The sequence below is a fragment of the Nyctereutes procyonoides genome, unplaced genomic scaffold (genome assembly GCF_905146905.1).
Source record: "Nyctereutes procyonoides isolate TBG_1078 unplaced genomic scaffold, NYPRO_anot_genome, whole genome shotgun sequence".
Lineage (NCBI taxonomy): Eukaryota > Metazoa > Chordata > Mammalia > Carnivora > Canidae > Nyctereutes > Nyctereutes procyonoides.
Window position 1 is genome coordinate 7,431,354 of NW_026575155.1, and position 24,213 is coordinate 7,455,566.

Here is a 24,213-nt window from a genome sequence, read left to right on the forward strand (position 1 = left end):
GAAATCTTGAGAACTAGAATTTCAGCTCTTCCAGTATTCCAGCTCTTTCATTGGGAGAGGGGAGTGGGGAGAAAGCTGAGCTTTGTAGCATTAACTATCGTATTTGCATAAAGTCCTTTGAGTTTTCACTATGGATGAGTCCCAATACTTAATGTTTTGTTAGTTGAGAAATAAAAGTTTTAAGAAAGATCACGTAAAATTCTCAAAAAATTAAAAAAAAAAAAGTGGGATTGTGGTGGGTGGCTTAAAGTCATTCATCTGGAATTTGAGAATTCCATGTCTCCTTTCCTCTCCCACTGAAGCACGTCAGTGGAAGGTTTTTAGAAACATGAAATTCTTCTATTTTAGAAGCTTACAGTATACTAGAAAGTCTCCTCTCCCCCAACAAGTCATTATTCCACATTAGATATTTGTTTCTCATTAGAAAATGTGTTTGGTGGGGGTGGGCAGTGATGTGAGGAATAGAATGTGAGACTCTGCTTGATTTCTCTTTTTAAGTATGCATGTTGACATTGATTGTTGGCAAGTTTTCTTTTTCTCCCAAGAACCACTTGATATAACTGTATATCTTTTTAAAAAACTAAGCAAAAAGAAAGTTCACCCTCTCATTTTACCTATTTAACTTCCTTTATAAAACATGAAAGATAGTTCTAAAAATAAAATAACCAGAGATCAGTCTCAGTTATGAATATAGGCATAAAAATCAAAACAAAATCTTAGCAAATAGAATATCACAATGTATTTACAACTCTGGCCACCTGGAGTTAATGCCAGGAGTGCAAGTTTGGTTCAGAATCAAGGCATTTTCTCAATATTTTAGCAACAGATAAAAGGAAGTGTGATCAGAACAGCAGATGCTGAGTAGGCATTTGATTTAAAAAAAAATATATATATATATATATATTTATAGTAACTATTTCTAATATGTAGAAAGGAAACTTTTTAAATATATCAGATTACTTTCTAAACATCACTACCAAATATTATTCTAAACAAGCACTACAGCCCTTTCATTGAAACCCATAACTTAGCAGGATGCTCACACATTTCAATGAGACAGTAAGACCAATAAAAAAGAGGAAGTGTATAAATATTGGAAATGAAAGTTAACTCTCTTTTTTGTTAGTTATGTGATGGTAAACCTAGTAAACCTAAGAGATTTTAGGTTAAAGAAGTAATATGTATAGAAGTTTGATAAGATAGCTGAATATAGCATAAATGATTATTAAAAGTAAAATTTTTCTCAATGCACTGAAATATGGAAATGGGGAAATGTTCCATTTTAAATAATGATGGAAATTTATAAAACTCCTAAGAATACATTTAATTGAAGTAACTGGGACATCTGGGTGTCTCCATTAAGTGTCCGACTCTTGGTTTTGGCTCAGATCATGATCATCAAGGTCATGGGATCAGGCCCATCATCGGGCTGTATGCTCAGTATGAAGTATGGTTGAGATTTTCTTTTTTCTTCTCTTTCTGCCCTCCCCCCTGCTTGCACATACACTCTGTCTCTCATATCAATCAATCAATCAATAAAATGTTTTTAAAAAGAAAAGTAACTACATGAAGAAAATGATCTAATCAAGAGTTGGGTGCTTAACCAACTGAGCTACCCAGGCACCCCAAGAAGCTATGTCTTGCCAGATACCAGAACATTCATGGACCAGTGTGATCAGATCATTGTCATATTGAACTAGGAATTGATCTGAGTAGATAATCCAGAAATAGGTTTCACTTCATATGAACATTTAATATACAGCAAAAGTATTCTTTAGTTCCATGAGAAGAGGCTGAATTAGTTAATTAAAGTAGTATTATATTAGTTTCAAGCATATAATGTGCCTTGATGATTTGTGTACATTACAAGATGATCACCATGATGAGTGTAGTTACCAGCTGTCATCAGAGAGTTCTTACAGTACTATTGACTATATTTCCTATGGTGTACTTAATTTATCTTATAGCTGGAAGTTTGTACCTTTTAATCCCCTTTGCCTATTTTATGCATCTCCCCACTCTGCTCCCCCGGCAACCACCAGTTTCTCTGTATTTATGTCTGTTTCTGTTTTATTTTGTTTGTTTCGTTCTTTTGAATTCCACATGTAAGTGAAATCATATGATATAAAATTGTAGAATTTCTATTAGTAAAGATATTATTCACAAATGAATGAACTAATGAAATTTTAAAAGTCCACCATTGACAGATAAACAGTGAAGACCTAACATACAGTGAGCTCTTGTAGACTGGCAAGAAAATGACATGCAGTCCATCAAAAAACATTAGCAAAGGATGTGAATGAGTAATTCATGTACCATATGAAAAATGAGCCTCAGGCTCACTATTGGTGAAAGGAATTGGATTTGCCTGGTGAAGTTTGCCAAAGGGGATCATTGACTGCAGGAGGGCCCCAGTGTGCTCCTGCCTGAAGCACAAATGTGATTTCTGTAGCCCATCTCCCACTTGATGACTTTTTCTAACTTCTAAAAGAATAGTGTTGACTCTTACAACTTTCTGTGCTATCAATGAGTTTTAACCTCTGTTGTAAGTTATGCTTTTCATTGTGTTTCATGTTTTCTTTCCCTGAGTTAACTCGAGTTACAGCAATAAAGGATATGTTCTATGAAAGTTAATTGTCTTTTGGGCACTACCTAGATGTGCCTTGCTTTCTTTCTTTCATTCATTCATTCATTTATAAAGATTTTATTCATGAGAGACAGGCAGAGACATAGAGAATAAGTTAAATAAAGCATCTTAACATTTTTAATATTTAGACTAAAATGAAATCTGGATGAACATTTTTCATGCAGAAGAGGTTAATTGTGAATATGCACAGTTGTGGTTTGCATAAAGTCATTTCCACTTGCAAACCCCATATTTGAGACAATATACATTAAAACTCATTGCACCTGAAACTAATGTAACAAATCTACTTCAATTAAAAAAAAAAGGAAAATTAAAAACCGGGGACAAAAATACTCATTGCAAGTTGCACTTGACCATTTATGTCTGAGTACCATCTTTAAGTAATAAACACATCTGTAAGCTCATTTAATTTTCACAGCTTTAAAGATGTAGTAGAACTATAGCATAGCATGTCATGTCTCCATGGTGAGGATGAAGGGACCTGACTAGTCCGTTCTGGGGGTTGGTGGGTGTAGTGGTGGTTTATGGTCAGAGTCATTCCTAGCCCTTGACGTTGGTTTGCAGGGCGCTAGCTGACATGAACAATGATGGACGAATGGATCAAGTGGAGTTTTCCATAGCTATGAAACTCATCAAACTCAAGCTGCAGGGATATCAACTTCCTTCTGCACTTCCCCCCGTCATGAAACAGCAACCAGTTGCTATTTCTAGCGCACCAGCCTTTGGTAAGTATGAAAAGGACGTGGTTCCTATATTTCACCATATATTTTATTTTATTTTATTTTATTTTATTATTTTTTTATTTATTTATTTATTTATTTTATTTATGATAGTCACACAGAGAGAGAGAGAGGGGGGCAGAGACACAGGCAGAGGGAGAAGCAGGCTCCATGCACCGGGAGCCCGACGTGGGATTCGATCCCGGGTCTCCAGGATCGTGCCCTGGGCCAAAGGCAGGCGCCAAACTGCTGCGCCACCCAGGAATCCCTCACCATATATTTTAAAAAGAAATATTTCCCCTTCTCAGTTTGTGGCCTTGTGATAGTGTAGGAGGTGATTCTGTCCAAAAAGTGATGGTCCTGGTCCCGTAAAGGGCAGAGAGTGCTGGATGAGATCAGGTTTCACATTTGAACCCTAGCCTGTGTTAAAGAACAAAAGTTCACCTAAGTAAATTTGAAGTCATAATTGGCTTTATTGAGCGGTTCATGAATCCTGCAGCATCCCATTGAGCAAATAGAGGGTCAGCACAGACTGTCAGGGTAAAAGGAATAAATTTGCAGTCTGCTCCTGCATCTCCCATCTATTCATTGCTCTTATGGCATCCTTGACCCTTCACAAGGCCAGTTCTTCCTGTTGGCTTCATTTCCATAACATCTTTATTTTCCACTGCCTTGAAACAGCTCTTTTGGATCATGGTATCTAGCAATATATTTCTAAATTCATAATATTGAGAGAACTGACCACATTAAATTCTTTCTTGGTACAAAATGAAGCAGAAGAAAATAAACATTATCCGAGTTCAAAACACAATTCCATATAAAGATTTTTTTAGCCAGGTGTTTTTCTTAAAAACCCATCAGTAATTCGTTGGCGAAGATTACCAATAGTTCTGATTTCTTCTGTGTTCTCACCCTAGACTTTAATGGTTTAGGTTGATTTAAAGATTATAGTAATCAGATCTAATATCAGATGCATGCAAAAGTTCTTAAACAAAACACAAAAATTGTGGCTAGAGTTTCCCTTTCTTCCTCCTGATAGATCTGATGACAAGTGATAAGGCAAAGTCGGTTTTGGGGGGGCAGTCAGTAGTAATGCAGGTTGTTTCTGATACAATGAATGATAAGCTGAGATGAATAAATGCTGTGGTTTAACTTAATAGATTTACTATTAAAAACAAACTGTGCAGTGCCTTTCTTTTGGTGAGGTTTAGCCACAAGACTGGCAATCATTGGGGGAAAGGTGCAGATTTGGGGTCAGACACGAAGGACATTGATCCAGGAGAGAAAACAGAGAAACTCAGGAAATCACGCATGAGCAAAGACTAGGACGTGCGGAGGTGAGGAGTACGTAAAGCCCACACCACATGACCAGGACCCTTGTGGGTCTCGTCCCTTGTGTGTCCAAAACCCTACGTCCTTAGTTAGCTGGCTTATTTAAGTAGAAGTAGCTCTGAATCTTTGAAGGTCCCTGTAGCCAACATTTGGTCAGGACCCATGGGTTAAAACAGCTATAGGGTGTTTGGTTGTCTTTTGGCTTCCCTTCTGGTGCTGTAAGAAGATACCTCGGAGAGGATAAAGGGTCAGAGAGCCAGAGGCATCCCATTTCCTCTTTTTTCCTCAAAACTGGGGGGTCAGTCATTCTTCCTCGAACATTTAATAGGTCTTCTCTTCCTCCATTCTGCAGCAGGACTTTCAGCTCTAGTCATTGCTGATTTATTTCCATGATATTGTGACCTGCTGCCCGGGGGGTTTTGCCACAGCCTAAGTAAGCTGCCCCTGCCTCAAGGGAACCTGGGACTTCTGAGCCGCCATTCTGTCAGTGAGTCCTGGGCTCCTCCCCTAGGCTTCTCTCCACTGCCTTTCTACCTTCTTCTGGTCACATCAGCATCCTCCCGTAAATTATTTTCAAGAGGTGACTCACGAGGGAATATCAGAACATGAGAGAAGTTAAAAAGTACATTGTGTCCTAACCAGGTTTGCTTAGCTTTGCTCAAACATCTGACCTTTGCTGGTATTTCTAGTTCCACCTCTCACCTCAACCCAAGATAATTTTTTTTTAACACTTCTTATGTGGCTACTTGAGAAGAAAATAATTTGTTACTAGGATCATGATTTTCTAGTTAATGTTAAAAAGGATCTGACCATGCATTTCCTAGCCTTTACACATTCTACCTTCACGTATCATATTTTTTTGGTCACAATAATGACCCTGAAATACGCAGAAATTAGCCCCGTTTATGTAAATGAGAGAACTGAGATTCTGAGAAGGTAAACAGTTTGCTTAAAACAATGTTCCTAAAAAGTGAGGTCGAGCCTGTCCAGACATACAGTTTTTCAAAGGCTCTTGGTTGTTTGTTTTTGTTTTTGTTTTTTTGTTTTTTAAGATTTTATTTATTCATGAGAGACACAGAGAGAGAGGCAGAGACAGGCAGAGAGAGAAGCAGGCTCCACGCAGGGAGCCCAACATGGGACTCGATCCCAGGTCTCCAGGATTACGCCCTGGGCTGAAGGCGGCGCTAACCCCCTGGGCCACCGGGGCTGCCCGTTTCTTGGTTTTTTTACTACCTTCTCTCTTCCCACCTTCATTATCATCAAACTATATGGATGGCATGGAGTGTCACTGTTCCACGGTTCATTGTCTGCATGGGTGCTAAGGCACATGTTAACATGTGGAATTAGGGCCAGCTGGGAGTTGAGCGACCATTTTGATCAACTCCCCTCTGTTAAAGAAAGGAGAAAAGGGATGTAGTGATACTGTGACTTGCCTGAGGGCAGCCAGCTGTATTCCAGGAAATTCTGTGTGCCTGATATCTTCTTCATTCAGTGTGTTTACAAGCAGAATAATTATTTTTTTACTCTTGAGTCTGTTTCAGGGGGAGTTTGTCTATTTATTTATTTATTTAGCCAGATCCCATATTTTTATTAGGCTAATTCATTATGATTATGCTTATTTATAATTTTTTTTAGAGTGGGGACGAGTAAAGAGAGAGGGAGAGAGAGAATCCCACGTAGGCTCTGTGCCCAGTGTGGAGCCCAACACAGGGCTCAATCTTATAACTCTGAGATCATGACCTGAGCTGAAATCAAGAGTCGGACTCTTAACTGACTGAGCCACCCAGGTGCCCCAGATTAATCTATTATTTTTAACCCCCTAATGCATGTCCTATTTGCTTGGAATACATTGGTAAGCAAGACAGCATGGCTCCTGCTTCTATGAAGCTTCTTGTTAAGGTGGGGAAAGTAAGCAAATAGATGAATAGTTTCAGGATAAGATAAGTGCAATCAGTTCTATAAAATGGTAATATGATAGAGGTACTGATGGGAGAAAGTTATCGTGGTAGAATTCTCTGAGGAGAGATGACTCTGAGCTGACTTAGTGATGAGAGCCATGTGAAAACCTAGGGGGCAAACCTTCCAGGCAAATGGAACAGTAATTAACAAAGGTCCTAAGGCAAAAATGAAGTTGGTATGTGCAAGAAACAAACATGAGAACATGGTAGCTGAGGTTTTGGTAGGCCTTGAGGTCAGGGAGGTAGGGCAAGAGCCAGATGGTTTAGGGCCTAATAAAACCATTAAGGAGTTAGAAATTTCTTTCTAAGTGCAGTTGAAAGCTGCAGAGAACTTACGGGTAGGAGAGTACATGGTTGATAGACTTTTAGAAAAAATAATCTATCTTATGTGAGGATTGGATTGCAATAGTAGAATCAGGGAAATCAGTAAGGAGGGTTTTTTTTAAAAAAGATTTTATTTATTTATTCATGAGAGAGACAGAGACATAGAGGGAGAAGCAGGCTCCCTGCGGGGAGCCCAATGCAGGGCTTGATCCCGGAACCCCGGGATCACTATCTGAACCTAAGGCAGACGCTCAACCACTGAGCCACCCAGGCGTCCCTAGTAGGGAGATTTTTGCTGTGGGCAAGAGGTAATGGAGATTTAGATCTGGGTAGTAATAATCACTGTGGAATACAGGATAGGTTTAGATTCATTATATTCTGTATTTTGGAGGAAAAGCAAATCAAATTTTGGTCACGTTAAGTGTGAGGGCTCTGGTGGTTTTTTCTAAGGAGGCAGGTGAATCCATGAGTCTGGAACTCTGAGGAGGGATCCATCAGCTCTGGGAGAATTTGAGTATGGATGGCAATGAAAGCCCTGGGACTGGATGGAGTATCTTAGGATGGGGCCCCTAGGTGGCTCATTGGTTGAGTGTCTGCCTTTGGTTTAGGTCATGATCCCGGCGTCCTGGGATCGAGTCCCACCATCTGGCTCCCACAGAGAGCCTGCTTCTCTCTCTGCCTCTCTCTCTCTGTGTGTCTCATGAATAAACAAATAAAATCTTTTAAAAAGTTTTTTTAAAAAAGGACTATCTTAGGATGTGTAGCTAGAGGAGCCAGAAGACCTAGGACCAGTCCTTGCCATGCTGTGATATTTAAAGGTGTATTAAAAGGGAAGAAGCAAGAAACAATGGGAGGAGGTTGGTGTCCTAGTAGCCAAGAAAACATTTTTCAAGGAGGGTGTGTTCTCTTGTTTGAGTTGCTTCTGAGATTGAGTGAAAATAGGACAGAGAAGTGATTGGATTTGGCAAAATGAATTTGTACACGACCTTCTGAAAACAGTTTCATTGGAGTGGTAGAGACAGAAGCCTGATTGGAGACTCGGAAGAGGGGAGAGTTGTACTGTAAAGGAGAGATAAAGCTGGAGGAGCATGTCTGGTGAAGGCTGGTGTGCTTAGGGTGGGAAGTGTCCCTTCACTTTTAGAGAAAAGAGGGAAAACCCAGTCAGTGGTTGAGGAGAGATGGGGGGAAATTCCAGGAATTAAGATTTAGCATAGTCAAGAGATGCTCTCCAAAACATAGCCTCCAGTATGCATTTCCTTAGAAATCTTTGGAAAATATTCTTTCATAAAAGTAGTCAGTTGGTAAAAGGATGATAGTCTTCATAGCAGCTATTTAAAAGCTTCCACTTGTGACAAGTTCCTACACTTGAGGAGAAATGACTGGGAGTGGAATCAAAATTGAACAGGGCAGTGACACAGACATTAAAGAAAGGGAATGGTCCAGACCAATGTGGGGGTGGAGAACAGAAGCTGGAAATCCCAGGAAGCAAGGCTCACATAAAACCAAGCAACAGGCAGGATTGGGCAAGGTCAAATCCCACACAAAGTTGTTAGTAGAAAAATGAGTATAAAGAGCTGAATAACGCCCCCGTAAACAGTGACAGCACCCCAGTAACCTGTGATTTCAAAACAAGCTAAAAAATATGAAGAAAATGACACCAGTCCTAAAAGACCAACACAATCAGAATTTTAAAGCCTCAGAAGTTAAGGTAACAACTCAGGAAAGAAGGAGAAATAACAGAAAAAATCATATCAGAAACGGAGACCAAACTAGACGCAGCACAAGAGGTGCTATCAGAAGAGAAAAAGAAGGGGAAATGGGCAAGATTTCAAAAATAAAAACAAAATTAACAAGAGAGAAAAAGGACTTGAGAAAAAGTGACCAGTGTTGAAGGCAAAGGAATTGAATATAAGGTATTGGTAGTCACTAAAGGAGAAAACCAAAGCAAGGGAAGAAAACAAATGGTAAAGATCAGTTCAAGACAACTTCCTGGAAATAAAGGATTTGAAATTAAAAGAGGATATCATGTGCTTGAGAATATCCGCCTGCAGAAACCAGTGCTAAGATAAATTCCAATAAAAAAAAATTATTTGGGTATGTAAAAAAAGGAAGCACATGACTTATGAGGGAAAGAAAATTAGAATATCCTCAGACTTTTCTACAGTAGTGCTTTATCCCAGAAGATGGAATGATGTATTTAGTATTATCAAGGAAAGACTAAGCCAAGAATTTTGTGTCCAGAAGAACCACATCACCTAATTTTCCAGCTCTCTGGACAGTAACATTATTTCATAATTAAACTTAACTCTGATGGCAACTACTGGAGTTAGCGTCAGATTCCTCTGGTGGAAGGGCCCACTCCCACAAGATTGTCCTCTCTTCACACTTGAGTCACAAGCACTGGATTCCTGGGGTATCTGTACTTCTGTCCAACTTGACTACGAAGTCAGAGGCTCCCACTCACCCTGCTTCCCCTTTCTGTAATTAGAACAGCTCACTCACAAAACTCAGGGAAACATTTATTTAGGTCCATCAGTTCCTTATAAAGGATATGATGATGGATACATACACACAGGCGCATAGGGCACATATAAGGGTGAGGCCCTGAAGGTTCCTGAGTATAAGAGCTTCTGCCCCCATGGAGTTGGGGTGTGCCACCCTCCCAGCACATGGAGATAGTTACCAGCCTGGAAGCTCTCCTGACCCTATAGTGCAGGAGTTTTATTAGAGGCTTCATTGCAGGTGTGATTGTGACATCCTTGGCTGTTGATTAGCTCAATCTCCAGCCCCAATACCCTCCCCTGGGGTCTGTGTGGAGGCGGGGAGGGATGGGGTGGGATTGAAAGTTGCATCCCACTAACCACGCTGCGGTCTTTCCCATGAGCAGCTCCTGTCCTGCATCTATTTAAGGGCCCCCAGCCCCAAGCCACCTTATTCAAAATACGGAAAGGCACTCTCATCACTCCAGCAATTCCAGGGGTCTTAGAAGCTCCTGTGTCAGGAACCAGGGACCAAGACCAAATATTTTAACAAAAGATGTTCCTATCAGTCAGGAAATCACAAGGGTTTTAGGCGCTTTGCCAGGAACCAGAACCAGGAACTGGGGACAGAGACCAGATATGTATTTCTTATTATGTCACAATATCACAAGTTCAGACAAAGAAACAAAAAGGAAACATTTATTTTAGTTCTATCATTTCTTCACTCTGGTTAGAATACTTCTATAAAGAGAAACTTCCCTATCAAATGTTTGGTTACTCTGAGGTTCAGTATGTAAAGGAAAGGCAGAATGGATGTGTGATTTCTTTTCCTTGTATATTTATACTAGTTTTCAGAATACATTGATTACCTGTGGTGGCCAATTAGGATTTTTTCGTTTTTAAATATCATTATGAATTCATAAACTTAATTCTCTTTGGTGGCTGTAGTCCATTACAGTTATTCATATTGATTTTCAACTTTGGCCAGTAGATCCCTCTTAAGGTTGGCTCTTGTGCCCTTAGGATGGGATACTTGACATAAGTTTTCATATTCTCCAAAATGATTAATCTAAATTTATTTATACATTTTTTTCCGATTTTATATTTTTTTTAAAGATTTTTATTTATTTATTCATGAGAGACACAGAGAGAGAGGCAGAGACACAGGCAGAGGGAGAAGCAGGCTCCACACAGGAAACTTGATTCAGGACTTGATCGTGGGACTCCAGGATCACGCCTTGGGCCAAAGGCAGGCGCTCAACTACTGAGCCACCCAGGGATCCCTGAATTTATATTTTAAATGGAAATATATTACAACTGGACAGTGATTTGCTTCTTTGAAGACTCCTGAATTAATTATCATTCAATGTGGAGAAAAGTGATTCCATGTGAATTCGGTGGGGATTTTTTTCCTTCCCAGGTATAGGAGGTATCGCCAGCATGCCACCACTTACAGCTGTTGCTCCAGTGCCAATGGGATCCATTCCAGTTGTCGGAATGTCTCCACCTCTAGTATCTTCTGTTCCTACAGCAGCAGTGCCTCCCCTGGCTAACGGGGCTCCCCCTGTTATACAACCTCTGCCTGCATTTGCTCATCCTGGTACGTGACCTGCTGAATCCATAGACTGAATTTTTACAACGTGTATTTTACTCTTCCTTCTTGCTGAATCTTCTGTCTTCAATTTCTGATTATATTTGAGTGGCATTTTGTTCCAGAGGAAAATATTTCCCTTTTTTATGTAATATCTCATTTTTCCTGATATGTTAAATAGGGTATACTAGGCTAGAGAGAAGTAAAGGAGAATAAAATTGTGGAGCTTTGGTACCATTATGGGCAAAGATGAACTCAACAGCTAAAACCAAGAGCTTAATTTCCTTTCTAGGGCCTGACAATAGCAAGTCCAGTTGGAGCAGTATTTGAACATTTTCTTTTTCCATGTGTCAGTTACTACTTTTCTTTAGTTGCTATGAATTGCTGATAAATGAGCTATTTCCCTTAGGAGTAGGATTACTTGCAGGGAGAAAAAAGGACATTGCTTTTTTTTTTTTTTTTTTAAATTGGGCAGAAGGGGGAAGGAAGTTTGTTATATGGCTAGATACATTAAGGATGGAGTATTCCCTGCTCCCATCACTGAAGGAAAGGATTAGAAAGTTCTTGATGTAGCTAATTTCATTCTGAGACTTTACTTTAAGTCTTTTCCCTTTAGTGAAAATAAAGCAAACCTAAACTGTAGACATGGTCTACAAATCTTAGAAAATTCTTATCCAGTGGGAGAAGTATTTTTTTTTATTTAATTTATTTATTCAAGAGAGAGCAGGGGGAGGAGCAGAGCGCGCGGGACAAGCAGACTGTGAACTGAGCATAGGGCCTGTTGCTGAGCTTGATCTCATGACCCTGAGATCATGGCCTGAGCCAAAACCTAGAGTTGGACAGTTAACCAACTGAGCCACTCAGGCACCATGGGGGAAGTATTTAAAAAAAAAAAATACTTTGGATGTGTCTGAAACATTCACTAGTGATGATGGTGTGGAGTTTTAGCCGTGGATAATGATTATATGTGAATCATTATTTCTCTGCCCAGCTACCTGGGTTTATTACATCTGTCAAGATCTATCTCTAAGTTATTAGCCAAATGTACCACTTTTTTTTTTCTTTCTATAAGATTCTCTTGTACCATGTACTTCACCTTTCATTTGTGACCATGGCTGCAGATGTAATGACAGCTGAGAAAGTTATTGCAGTTGCTTTTTTAGTATTATCTGTGAATCCTCGTGCTCTGTCTTGTTTTCTTTTGTGACTGATGGCAAATGTTGTAAGACAGTAGGCAGGGATGAGGGGAACGAGGCTAAGGCTCCAGAGTTTTTTCCTGGCACACTGCTAAGCAGCCAGAATGAGAATCAGACATAAGAGCTGAGCCTCCCTAGTATCCCATGTTGTCTGGCCAGGCCTGCAAGGCTGGGACTTTTTGTCTTTTCCATCTGGAACTAATACTTCCACTCTTCCAGCACAGTTAAGAGAATGCCATATTCTATGTATTTAAGCTGTTGTTTCTTTAATTAATGGGACAGAGTCTATAAAGTGTGATATGAAAGGCTTAACAAAGAGTTAAATACATGGGTGGTAACCATTTCTATTTAGTAAGGTGATTTTCAGCAGGAATGAATAAATCTGGAGGACTTTTTGTCCAGCCACAGGGAACAAGGAGGGAATAACTCATTTTGAATCCTCGGTGAAAAGGGAATAATAATTTCTGCCTCAGATTTGGTGACTATGTATTCTCATTTCTGTTAATAGGGACATGATTCTTTTCTTTGTAGAGTTAAAATTATTCAAAGTCTATTTATTTTTACAGCAGCCACATTGCCAAAGAGCTCTTCCTTCAGTAGATCTGGCCCCGGGTCACAATTAAACACTAAGTTACAAAAGGCACAGTCATTTGATGTGGCTAGGTAAGTGTGCTTGTTTTTTAAATGGGCTGTTGGGTAAAAGCTATTATCTGATTAACTTCTAAAACTAAAAATGAATTAGCTATGTTCTTTATTATCTTTTATTTTGTAAGATGCTAATAATTAGTGTTGGATAATGTTACCAGGTTTTATCACTTATATGTTGCAGAGATGATGAATAAAAAACATGATATTTCCTAAAAAAGCTTTGGGTGTTGTTTTTTTAACAAGGAAAACAAATAGGTACCAGTTTTACTAATGTTCACAAATATTAAAATCAAACTCTAGGTAGGAGAGGAAAATTAGCTATTTTGTATTGGTCATTTTAAAGTGTATGTATAAAAAATTTTATATGAAGATTGGAGCCACAGTTCACCTTATTTTTTTATTCTATCTCAGATAATCTCATGGAATCTATATGGATTGTTACTGAAACCTTATTTAAAACCACCTTTTATGAAATGAATTATTCAGATTAGTGGATAATCATTATTAATCAAGTATGTGGCCCAATTTTGGCAAAGTTTATATGACCTTACTGCTTACATTTTGACCAATCTTGGTTTCATATTCTCTTTCATATTTTTATTTCCTTTTATCTCAAATTTTTTCCCTTGCATATTGTTACACAAGATGAAAAGTTAAGTCTCTTCATAAGCCACCTCCAAACTTTTGCAATTAAAAGGGGACATAAATGAAGATGATTCCATCTTTCCTTGTTTCAGTCCTCATTAGAAATCTTTACTAAGTGGCTCAAGTCATTTTCCCACTTCTAAGAGTTTAGAGTGCGTTGAATATAATTGAACAATTTATAACCCTTTATAAAATGATTTAAAGGAAACCCATAAACTGAAAATCACCATGCTGAATGCTGATGTATATACATTAGCTCTTGGGATATTCACCATCTTCCCTATAAGATGACTCGATTTTTCTGTGTTGTAGATGAGGAGCTCAGAGACATTAGTAATTTGTCCAAAATAACGCAACTTAGAAGTGACAGAACCAAGAGTTGAACTGAGTACTTTCTGATTTTTAAGGCATGAGTTCTTAACCATAGCAATTTTCTCTGGAAACTTTAGTTAATGGTGGTATACAGATATTTGTGTTCCACTCAATTAAGGTTTTACTCTGAAGATTTAGGATTATTACCAAATACCTCATTAACCCCCCACAGCCACCTGCAGTAGATACTGTCTCAGAATTGTGAATGAGGAAGTAAATCCCGAGAGGTTATAATCCTCACTGATGATTTACATTTTACCCCAAGTTCTAGCGGAGATGTAAATTCAAGGTGATCTATAACTGAATTTTGGATTTCTTAGTCTTTTCCCTTTGCCATGGTGAAGTTTTGAGTTTTCTGTGACTCTCCACAAGAGATTTTCAAATCCACCATAAAATTGATTTGTGACATAAGAATGAATCAAAAATCAGTATTAGCAAACATTAATGCTATTAGGACAACTGATTTTGGAGGAGGGATTTTGGTAGTCATCTTATTAATAATTTAAATTTCCAGCACATTTTTAGAATTTGGGATCTAAATTTTGGTTACCTGTTAATGAGGCCTTTAGTCCATTTAAATTTTCAGGAAAGTCTCAGCTGAAAACTATGACTTGATAAGTATAATCTGGGGCAGCTTCTGTGTGCAACACCCTATATTCCTGGGGTGTAGGGGAAAGATAATTAGCTTCTGACAAGTAGGCAAGAGTTGGAATCAGCAAAATATTAGTTTAAAATGAGAGCGTTGTTGCAGAAGTACTCACAGCAGAAACAATATTGGTAAGTGTTTTTTACTAAGAAATGTATAATAATTGAAATGTGAATATAATTAGGTACTTTGCAAGAGTTTGGGAGCAGTTTCATATACTTTATGAAGTGTATATTATAAGCATGTAGATAACATATATAAATGATGACTAAGAGGTTCACTTTGTGATTAAAATTTTGCTTTTACCTATGAGAAATAGGTATTTTTGTTGAAATCAAAGGAAATTGCAAATGGGGCCTTAGTTATAATCTGCCCTGGAAGTGGAATGCAGATTTTACTGAGAGCTTAGCCATTACGTTGAAATTGCCCTCCTTAGACACCAGGCTCTTAACAAGCCATGGGTGTCAGTTGTGATACTTGGCGTGGAACTACTCTGAGGACCTGATCACTAAGGAGGTGTAGACCCATCTGACTGCTGGTAGGCGTCTCTTTGGGCCAGGGTTGCAACACATTGTCAGAGAAGGCAGCAGTAGGTGGCAGACAGGAAAGCAAAGCTCCTTCCATTACGACTCCAATGATTTGCCATGACCCCGGACATGTTCTCTTCTCTCTGGGACACTTTCCACTCGTGGGAATTTAAACTTCCCAGAATGAAATGATTTCCCTTCATGAAGAAATGAATGCATTTGGCTAACCAGAAAGTTACAAACATTCAAGAATTAATACCTTTAAAGGGAGTTATCTGTGGGCTACCAGCATTGCTCTTTAATCCAAAAGAGAACTGTTCCAGAAGTTTGAGAAAGCCTCGACAGTAGTGTATCACTTCAGTTCCAGGGATTTTTTTTTTCCATATCTTGTGGAACCTTTAAATTATTAAGTCATATCTCTAACTTGGAACAGTCACTTGGTCTATTGTGTTTACCCTTGATTCTGGAAAAATAATGAGTGTGTCTGTTTTGAGAGAAATATTTATAACCATAAAATATGGAAAGACTCATTACAGAACATTCAGAAGTAGCGACTAGAAAGGGAATAAAATGTTAAAGCTGTTTTCTAGGAAGTTCTTCATTAACTATTATTAAAGAATTTGAATATGTTCCTCATCATTAATCTTCTTTCCCCACAGTGTCCCTCCCATGGCAGAATGGGCTGTCCCTCAGTCATCCAGACTTAAATACAGACAGTTATTCAACAGTCATGACAAAACTATGAGTGGACACTTAACAGGTATTTACAAATGAGACTTAATCTGGTGAAATATGATTTTGATTCCAAGTGCAAATTGCTTCCAGATGTTGGACCATAGATACTCTCCAAATGTCTTTCTCAGTTTGCTTTTTGTCTAAACAGGGTTTTTTTTTTGTCCCTCTTATCTTGAGTTCTCATCTACTGATAATGCCACAGTTCCTTTCTTCTCGAGTGCCCCAGGCTTTGAACCCCATTGGTTCTTGGTAAATGGAACATAGGCCCAGGATCCTCCTGCACAGTGGATGCCACTAGTATGTGGATCAGAGCACTAGCACAGAAACCCTGCTGCAAACCAAAACTGGTTCAGGTTCTGAAGCCCAGCTTTGTACATGAACTTGAAACTATCCACTCAAAGAGTCTGTGTTTAAGGTAGCTTGCAGAGTGATGATAATTGATTGAGTAGTCTGGAGTCTGGTTCTGCCACTAACTAGTGGGAGGTCGCTTTTACCTAGTAAGATCTTACCTCTTGTACAAGAGGTCAGAGTTAACTTACTGAACTCCATGGATTTAAAAAAAAAAAAAAGAAAGAAAGAAATTCTGTTATCTATATCAGAAGAGTAGAAAGGACTTTAGGATACTATCCAGCAACCTTTCTAATGAGAGTTAAACACCTAAAATTGATGAGAGAATTACAAAGAAAAGTGTAATTTTAATAAGGAGACTAGAGACCTCTGATTTGAACGTTGAGAAGGGAAAACATGTGACTGCCTTTTAACAAATACAGAAGGAAAGAGGAGGAGTTAATTTTCCTGAAGTGGAGAAACATATCTTAAATTTCTAACTCTTACTGTCATGTGTGTGTGTGTGTGTGTGTGTGTGTGTGTGTGCGCGCACGCGCTGTCACTTACCATTGCAATTTTTACTTCCAAAAGAAAAGTTCATCTGTTAAAAAACATAGTGATATCTGGAAGGCCTGATCTAATCTTCAGCCTTATCCCTAATAAAGGATCTCAGTGGTCTTCTCAAATAAGTATGTATCTGAGGGGGCAATCGTAATTACACACAGATTTTCTAAATGCCACACTCACTCTCTACTAAAGCATAGCTGTCATTTTTATATATAACATAGGAAACTAGTCCAGCTTTTAACAGGCTCTGAAGGAATATTCAGGAGTATACTTTTAAGTATAATTCAGCATGGTCTGCTTCACACCAGTGCTCTATACAGACCTGGAACTACACTGTCCGTGAATCTGAGAACAATTCTTCAAAGCATTGTTGGTGCTTCCTGTGAATCAATTAAAATAGTATTCAGATGTGACATTGATGTAGAAATTCTCTTTCTTGGTAGGATCTGTGTTTTATGACCGACATGCAGTGTCTTCACCCCAAAGATAATGACGCAAGCACTTGAATATTTAGACCTTTAAATATGTGAGGAAGACGATAAAATTTAAAGTACGCCTGAAAAAGCAGATTTTGTTAATGTTTATCTGTGTCCTTACCTGTCTGAGCTTCTGATGCGAGCTTGTCCATTATAGGAAGTGAAGCTAATCTAGCAGTGGCACAATTTACCCCACTGTTTACCTGGGTTCATTTAGCTGATACACTTGTTTAGGTGGGTACCGCCTTCTTGCTTCACAACTTGATGTATACTATTACACCCTCTTAAAAGACATAATCTTAAAAAATAGAGAGAGCCCATTCTTTAATCAAGATTATATAAGTAGCTGCAGAATTCTGGTAATCTTATCAATGCTAGCCTTCTCCCCAGAAAGGAATTTTATTAATCTTGTGTCCTGAAACAATGGATATACTATTGGTTATTCATATATTAATCACCAAAGCTAAGGTGTTAGTCATTGTTTGAGATAAAGCATTAACTTCATTTAATTCTGAATAGCATGCTTCTCTACAAAAATATGGATGCCTATAGTAGGACTTATGAACTTGAGGTTTCTGCTTATCCCCATAATGTTCCCATATAAGCCAGCACCCCAAAGCTGGTATCTTTTTATGGATGTAGGCTTCCACAGGATATTCTCTATACTGAGTTCAATTTTACCCTGTTGTGTTATGCTAAGAGGCCATCTTAGGTGTTGGTGGTGTATTTTGATGTTTATAACCTTGCCTTAGGACGTACAGAGTTAAGTATTAGTGTTGCAAAAAAACAGTTGTGGTCTTCTAGTGTGGTAGTGAACAAACTTTTTCTATAAAGAACAAAACCATAAATATATTAGGCATGCATTTTGTCTGTCACAGCTACTCAAGTGTGCCATTGTATAAAAGTAGTCATGTATCATGGTTAAGTGAATGGATGTGGCAGTGTTTCAAGAAAACTTTATTTACAAAAACACATGGTGAACCAGATATGGCCTGTGGGCTGTGGCTTACCAATCACTTACAGATCATTTCTCTCACTTCAGAGAGGAAGGAATTTATTCTTAGAGAGTGAACATACTTTTGTTAATGTCATAGGCCATTAGGGAGTAGGAAGAGTCAGGACCAGAATCCAAATCTCCTGATACCCATCCAGGTCCAGGACTAGTTCTTTTGGTTCGTTTATTATTATATTTTTTATTGGGAGTAGGTGAAGTACTAACTTCCTTTTATGTAGTTCTGAAGTGGAGAGAATTCTTACAAGTATAAATTAAAGCGTTCACTAAAGTTTTGCTAATTCTCTTTTAATATTCCAACACACTAAGTACCATATTAGAGACTAAACAAAATGATCAGTCTACATTCCTCATTCCAGATATCACAGAACTTTTAGAGCTTTCACATTAATTAAGATTGCTTCTTATTGTTAGAGACTTCCAGTACACACACACACATATTCATCCAACAGGAATGTGTGTATATAGAGGGTTCACTCTTCATAATAGCTCCAAACTGTAAATTGTCTGAATGCCCATCAACAAAATGGATGTATAGATTATTACATTCTCAAAATGGTACAGCACACAGCAGTTAGGATTAATGTTCTACAACCACATGCAATACGTTGAACAAGATAAGCCAGACTTAACAAGGACACACTGTGCTGTTATAAGTTGAGCTACACTTGGTTGGGGGAATGATTAGAAGGGAGCTGGAGATGGGGTACCTGGGTAGCTCAGTTGATTTAACTTCTGACTTTTGATTGCAGCTTAGGCCATGATTTCAAGGTGATGGGATGGTGCCCTGCACTGGGCTCCACACTGGGTATCGAGACTGCTTAAGATTCTCTCTCACTCTCCCTCACATCTCCTCTCTTAAAAAGAAAAAAGGACGGGGGGCTATGTCTGGAGAGGGTTCCTGGGGTGCTGTTTCATAATCTAGGTATGATTTACTTGAAAAATTTTCAGTTGGGAAAATTAAACTCTATACCTCTGCATGTGTTAAAATTCATATGTGTATGTTGATGTGGCTTTTCTGCCCACATTTTATATGTAAATAGAAGTTAGAATTTGTCTCCAATTTACCATTAATTGAGCACTTTTTATATGCTAGCACTATGCTAAGCTCCATGTTATATTTCTTATTTGATGGAGCACAGACTTATAAATCTGGAAAGGACATCTGAAATGAGAAAACTGGGTCCAATTAATGAGGAAACTGCCTGCCCCGAGTCCTGTGCCAAGTTCTCGGGCACTTCCTGTGCTGACACATTGAGGATAATTCTCAGTGGTCCCTAACCACTACTGCTTGCCATGCAAAAAACACATCCACTTGTGTGTTTTTTTTGATGAGGTGCCATTTGAAACATGAAATAGCTAAAAGCAAAAATGTATACATGGCAGTCTTCCCAACAAAATTGTTACAATTCCCCGTTCTGTGGTCCATCGGTTATCTTGGGGCCACACCTTGAGAGACAGTGATAGAAGCCTTATTTGTCTCTCTCTTCCTAACCCTGGTTTATTTCAACACACAAGATTTCTCACTGTAGACTTTATGTGATATCTTAGCCCAGTTTCTTGCCAGAGATGAAGATATTTACGAGTATTTTAAGAAATGAGAGCTGATTTGGAGAGCAGAGTTGGAATTCCAGGAATTCTTTATTGCTAACATAAGAAATGACTGTGATGTTAGCCATTTGTGCAGCCTTGAGCAGGTCACTATTTTTTTTTAAGTCTGTAATGAACCAGTTACAAGGGTTGTCCTCTCTAAGGTCCTTCCTCCTCCAAGATTCTCTGAATCTTTTCCGATAGTGGGCCTGGTGGAGGCAGCAGGTGGTGGTAGAAGATGCTGAGTTTAGAGACAAGAAGTTTCAGCTTTGACAATAAAAGCCTGATACAAATAGAGATGATAATCCAGACAAAAGGGCAAGTTACATTTTGAAACTCTAATCTTCTACATACTCTGTTCATTAAACATCCATTTAACAAGAATTTATTGAATATGTGCCAGATGCTGTGGAGTGCTTTGTTTTTTGTTTTTGTTTTGTTTTGTTTTTTCCCTTTTCATTGGAGCTTAATTTCCTTTTGAAAAAGCCCCTTGGGTAATAGCAAATATTGTTTAAGCACTGTGATTGCTTGATGAGATTTTATGGTACTTTATGTGCACAACACTGGTCTTCCTGGACAATGAAGATTTGCTGATTCATCTTTATATTTTTTTCCCTGGTTTCTGTTTAGGTCCCCAAGCAAGGACTATTCTTATGCAATCAAGTTTGCCACAGGCTCAGCTGGCTTCAATATGGTAAGGAATAAAAAGTTCCTTGGTTTGTATAAAGTGGCTTTAATTGATATAGCTTCTTGGGTCCTTAGTTTAATACCATTATTTACAAGTGGGGATGTAGGGATTATGATTAATTTCCCAATGATTAGCTCTCTTACTCTTTCCTCTTTTTGATTTTGAAAAATACAAAAGCAGAGAAATTAATGAATTCTCTAGAATTCCTAATACAGTTTAAGTAAGTCACAATTTGTGACTAGTTCTGGTTCTCTTCCTTTCCGGTAATTTTAAGCCAGAGCACAGTGATTATAGCCTTTTCATCTGCAAATATTTTAGCTTGTTAATCTCCAAAAGAGATAGGGATTTTTTTTTTGAGAGGATGTAATACCAGTAGTCCATGAAAGTTAATCAGATAGTGATTAGATTCCTTAGATTGCCTCATAGCTTTTTGTAGTTGATTTGTTCAAATCCGATGCTAATAAACCTTTATTTTGCATCAATTGGTTGACACATCTTTTACGTGTTGTATAAACTCCTCTTTGTTCTCTAACCAGCCCCCCTAGAAAAGAAAAGCCCAAATTGTTTGTCCTATAGTTTCTTTTAGTCTATCTCTTGGTGGTTGGTTGCCTCCTTGTGTTAATTTATTCCTGTGTTTCCTATAGATCTATAATGAGATCTTGAGCAAGGTATCTACACCTCAACATTATTGACCTTTGGGCCTGATAATTTTTTGTTTGAGGGGCTGACTGTGTATTGTAGGTTGTTTAGTAGCATCTTTGGCTTCTACCTACTAGATTCCAGTAACATGACTCCCACTCCCTATTGTGACAATCAAAGATGCCCCGTGTGTTGACAAATGTCCCTTGGGGTACAAAATCATCCCACTGATGAAAACCACTCATGAGATTCAAATATGATTTTTTTTTTTTGGCAGGACTACAGAGATATTACAGTGTACTTTCATCAGAGGCACATAAATGTCTCTATTTTGCAATGATTTTTTTTTGAGGGGGGTGTTGGGGAACGATGGAGTGAGAGGGGATCCCTGGGTGTATCAGTGGTTTAGTGCCTGCCTTCAGCCTGGGACATAATCCTGGAGTCCTGGGATCGAGTCCTGCATGGGGCTCCCTGCATGGAGCCTGCTTCTCCCTCTGCCTGTGTCTCTGCCTCTCTCTCTCTCTCTATCTGTGCCTCTCATGAATAGATAAATAAAAACTTTAAAAAAAAAAAAGAATGGAGTGAGAGGGAGAGAAAGAATCTTAAGCAGACTCTATACCAGCACAGACCCCAACATGGGGCTCGATCTCATAATCCTGAGATCAGGACCTGAGCTAAAGTCAAGAGTCGGATGCTTAACGACTGAGCCATCCAGGCACCCTTATTTTGTAATGATTTTTAATAGCTTTTGGTTGCTTTAATTGTATACATGTGAGGTTCATGATTTTTGCCAAAAGGTCCATTGATATGGTTGCTTCATAAATGGTCACATCTAGTGCTAGTCCCTACACTCATCCTGGTTCTTTCTGCTATGTATTAAAGCATCTTCCTTTTGCAATAGAATAATAATAATAGACCAGTTAGTAAACATAGCAGACCAATTAATATGACACATCCAGATCTCTTTAAGCCTGGATGTGTACCAGCATCCTAGAGCCCTCTGAAATGTAAACTTGAGATCTAACATTGATAGAGGTTGATTGGTAATTTATTGGGTGTTCTTGTGACACTAGAGTATATCTAAATGCTTATGTATTTCATTTATAACTAGCCCTCTTTGAAAAAAATACTTGAGTCTTCTCCTACTAGAATACTATTATATTCCCTTTCTGTGCAGTAAAAAGATATTTTAATTAAATGTTTACAGCCAGGGGATCCCTGGGTGGCTCAGCGCCTGGTTTAGCGCCTGCCTTTGCCCCAGGGTGTAATCCTGGAGTCCCGGGATCGAGTCCTGCATCGGGCTCCCGGCATGGTGCCTGCTTCCCCCTCCTCCTGTGTCTCTGCCTCTCTCTCTCTCTCTCTCTCTCTCTCTCTTCGTCTATCATAAATAAATAAATAAATAAATCTTTAAAAAAAATGTTTACAGCCATTATTTAGGCAACTTTGGGGTGGGGGGAAGAATTCCACTTGTCTTCTAACTGAATTTACTTGGGAGTGGCTGGTAGTGGGGAAATGGGAAGGAGGAGAGGTCAAGGAAGATCAGGCTGGAGTCTGGCATCTGAAAAATGCAAAGCTAGAGTGACAGAAGATCACTGGTTCCCAGAGGCTGCAGGCAAGGCAAGGGGGTGACTCAGAAATACGCTGGAATTTTGGGTGGTGATGGAACTGTTCTGTATATTGTGATACACAACTGAATTCAGTGACACAATTGAACCTGTCAAAATTTGCAGAACTCTACTCTAGAAAGGGCAAATGTTAACTGCATGGACATTCTACCTTTAATAAAAACTAGTTTATGCCACCTAAGGAAATTTCAGATTTAAGAGCAATTGCTTGATTTATGGCATCAGCAATGCCAGGTTCCCAATGTAGTATCTATCCTGTTGGCATTCTTGTGAAGAATTTTGTTGTTTTACATCCTCTTTTGGTATCCAGAAGTGGTTAAGTAAAATCCCATTCTTAAACTTGCTGGAAATACCTATTTACTCTCATTAACTACTAGGGCAAGTTGATCATGAGGAATAGTGGCCACTGAATCTTGAGATTAAGGAACAGCAAACATCTTGACCCTGGCTGAAGGCCGTAGAGATCCACCCTTGTAGGTCTGGGTCAGCAGGGAGCCAGCTAACCTAAATGAGTAGAACCTGGCCTCCACCTGTTTTTGTAAATGAGATTTTATGCCCATTTTATGACTGTTTTCCTCCTAAAAGGGCAGAATTCTTTGTGATAATTACCATGTCTTGCAAAGCTTAAATGTTTACTATCTGACCTGATAGTTTGCTGTACATAGTGTTTAAAGACACATAGAATGTGAGTATGATACATTTTACATGGGCTGGCAAGGCTTGAGAAGAGTATAATTATAATCATAGTTAACATTTGCTGAATGCTGAACACCATTCCAACTTTATGGATTGTCTCATTTTATCTTTGCAACAGTACTATGAAATAGGTACTATTTTTGCAAATGGAGGCACAGAGAGACTTAACTGGCCTAGAGTCAGAATAAGAAAACAGAACATTTCAGTCACTTGGGAATAGTAACAAACATGCATTTTCATGAAGCTAGAATGTGATTAACTTTTTATTGAATAGGAATCTTTCTGACATTGATCAAGATGGAAAACTCACAGCAGAAGAATTTATCTTGGCTATGCACCTAATTGATGTAGCTATGTCTGGCCAACCACTGCCACCTGTCCTGCCTCCAGAGTACATTCCACCTTCCTTTAGGTAAGGAACATTTGGCTCTTTTGAGAAATTGTGTATTTTCCATGTGAATTTCAAACTGGGCTTTGCTGGCTGTATATCTTTTAATCATTTTTATTCCTGGCAAGTAAATGAAATATCCATGAGTTGATGAAAATCTTCTTATCTAGGTCCTGTGTTAATCTTAGGCCTGTTCTGTTTTTTAAAGTTAGCTGTAGTATATTTGTAAAACACCAAAGGACTGGCGATATTTATACCAATCTATGAAAGGTTGCCAAAAATTTTAGCAGTTAAAATGAAACCGTATTAACCTGTCCATAAAACCTAAGATACAGGGATTTTGCCTGTGAATTCTACACGTTGGATAGGTAATGAAGTGTTTGCA

General features: G+C 38.6%; 1 protein-coding gene across 4 annotated transcripts in view; it reads left to right on the top strand.

Moving 5' to 3' along the window:
- Positions 1 to 24,213, top strand: part of ITSN1 (intersectin 1) — a 211,205-nt gene that overhangs the window by 78,916 nt on the left and 108,076 nt on the right. For all 4 annotated transcript variants that reach the window (XM_055313423.1, XM_055313420.1, XM_055313422.1 and 1 more), the window contains exons 5-10: positions 3,212 to 3,372; positions 10,881 to 11,060; positions 12,814 to 12,910; positions 15,745 to 15,845; positions 20,423 to 20,486; positions 23,715 to 23,852. In XM_055313423.1, coding sequence (XP_055169398.1) covers positions 3,212 to 3,372; positions 10,881 to 11,060; positions 12,814 to 12,910; positions 15,745 to 15,845; positions 20,423 to 20,486; positions 23,715 to 23,852 — 741 coding nt within the window. The remainder of the gene's footprint in view (positions 1 to 3,211; positions 3,373 to 10,880; positions 11,061 to 12,813; positions 12,911 to 15,744; positions 15,846 to 20,422; positions 20,487 to 23,714; positions 23,853 to 24,213) is intronic.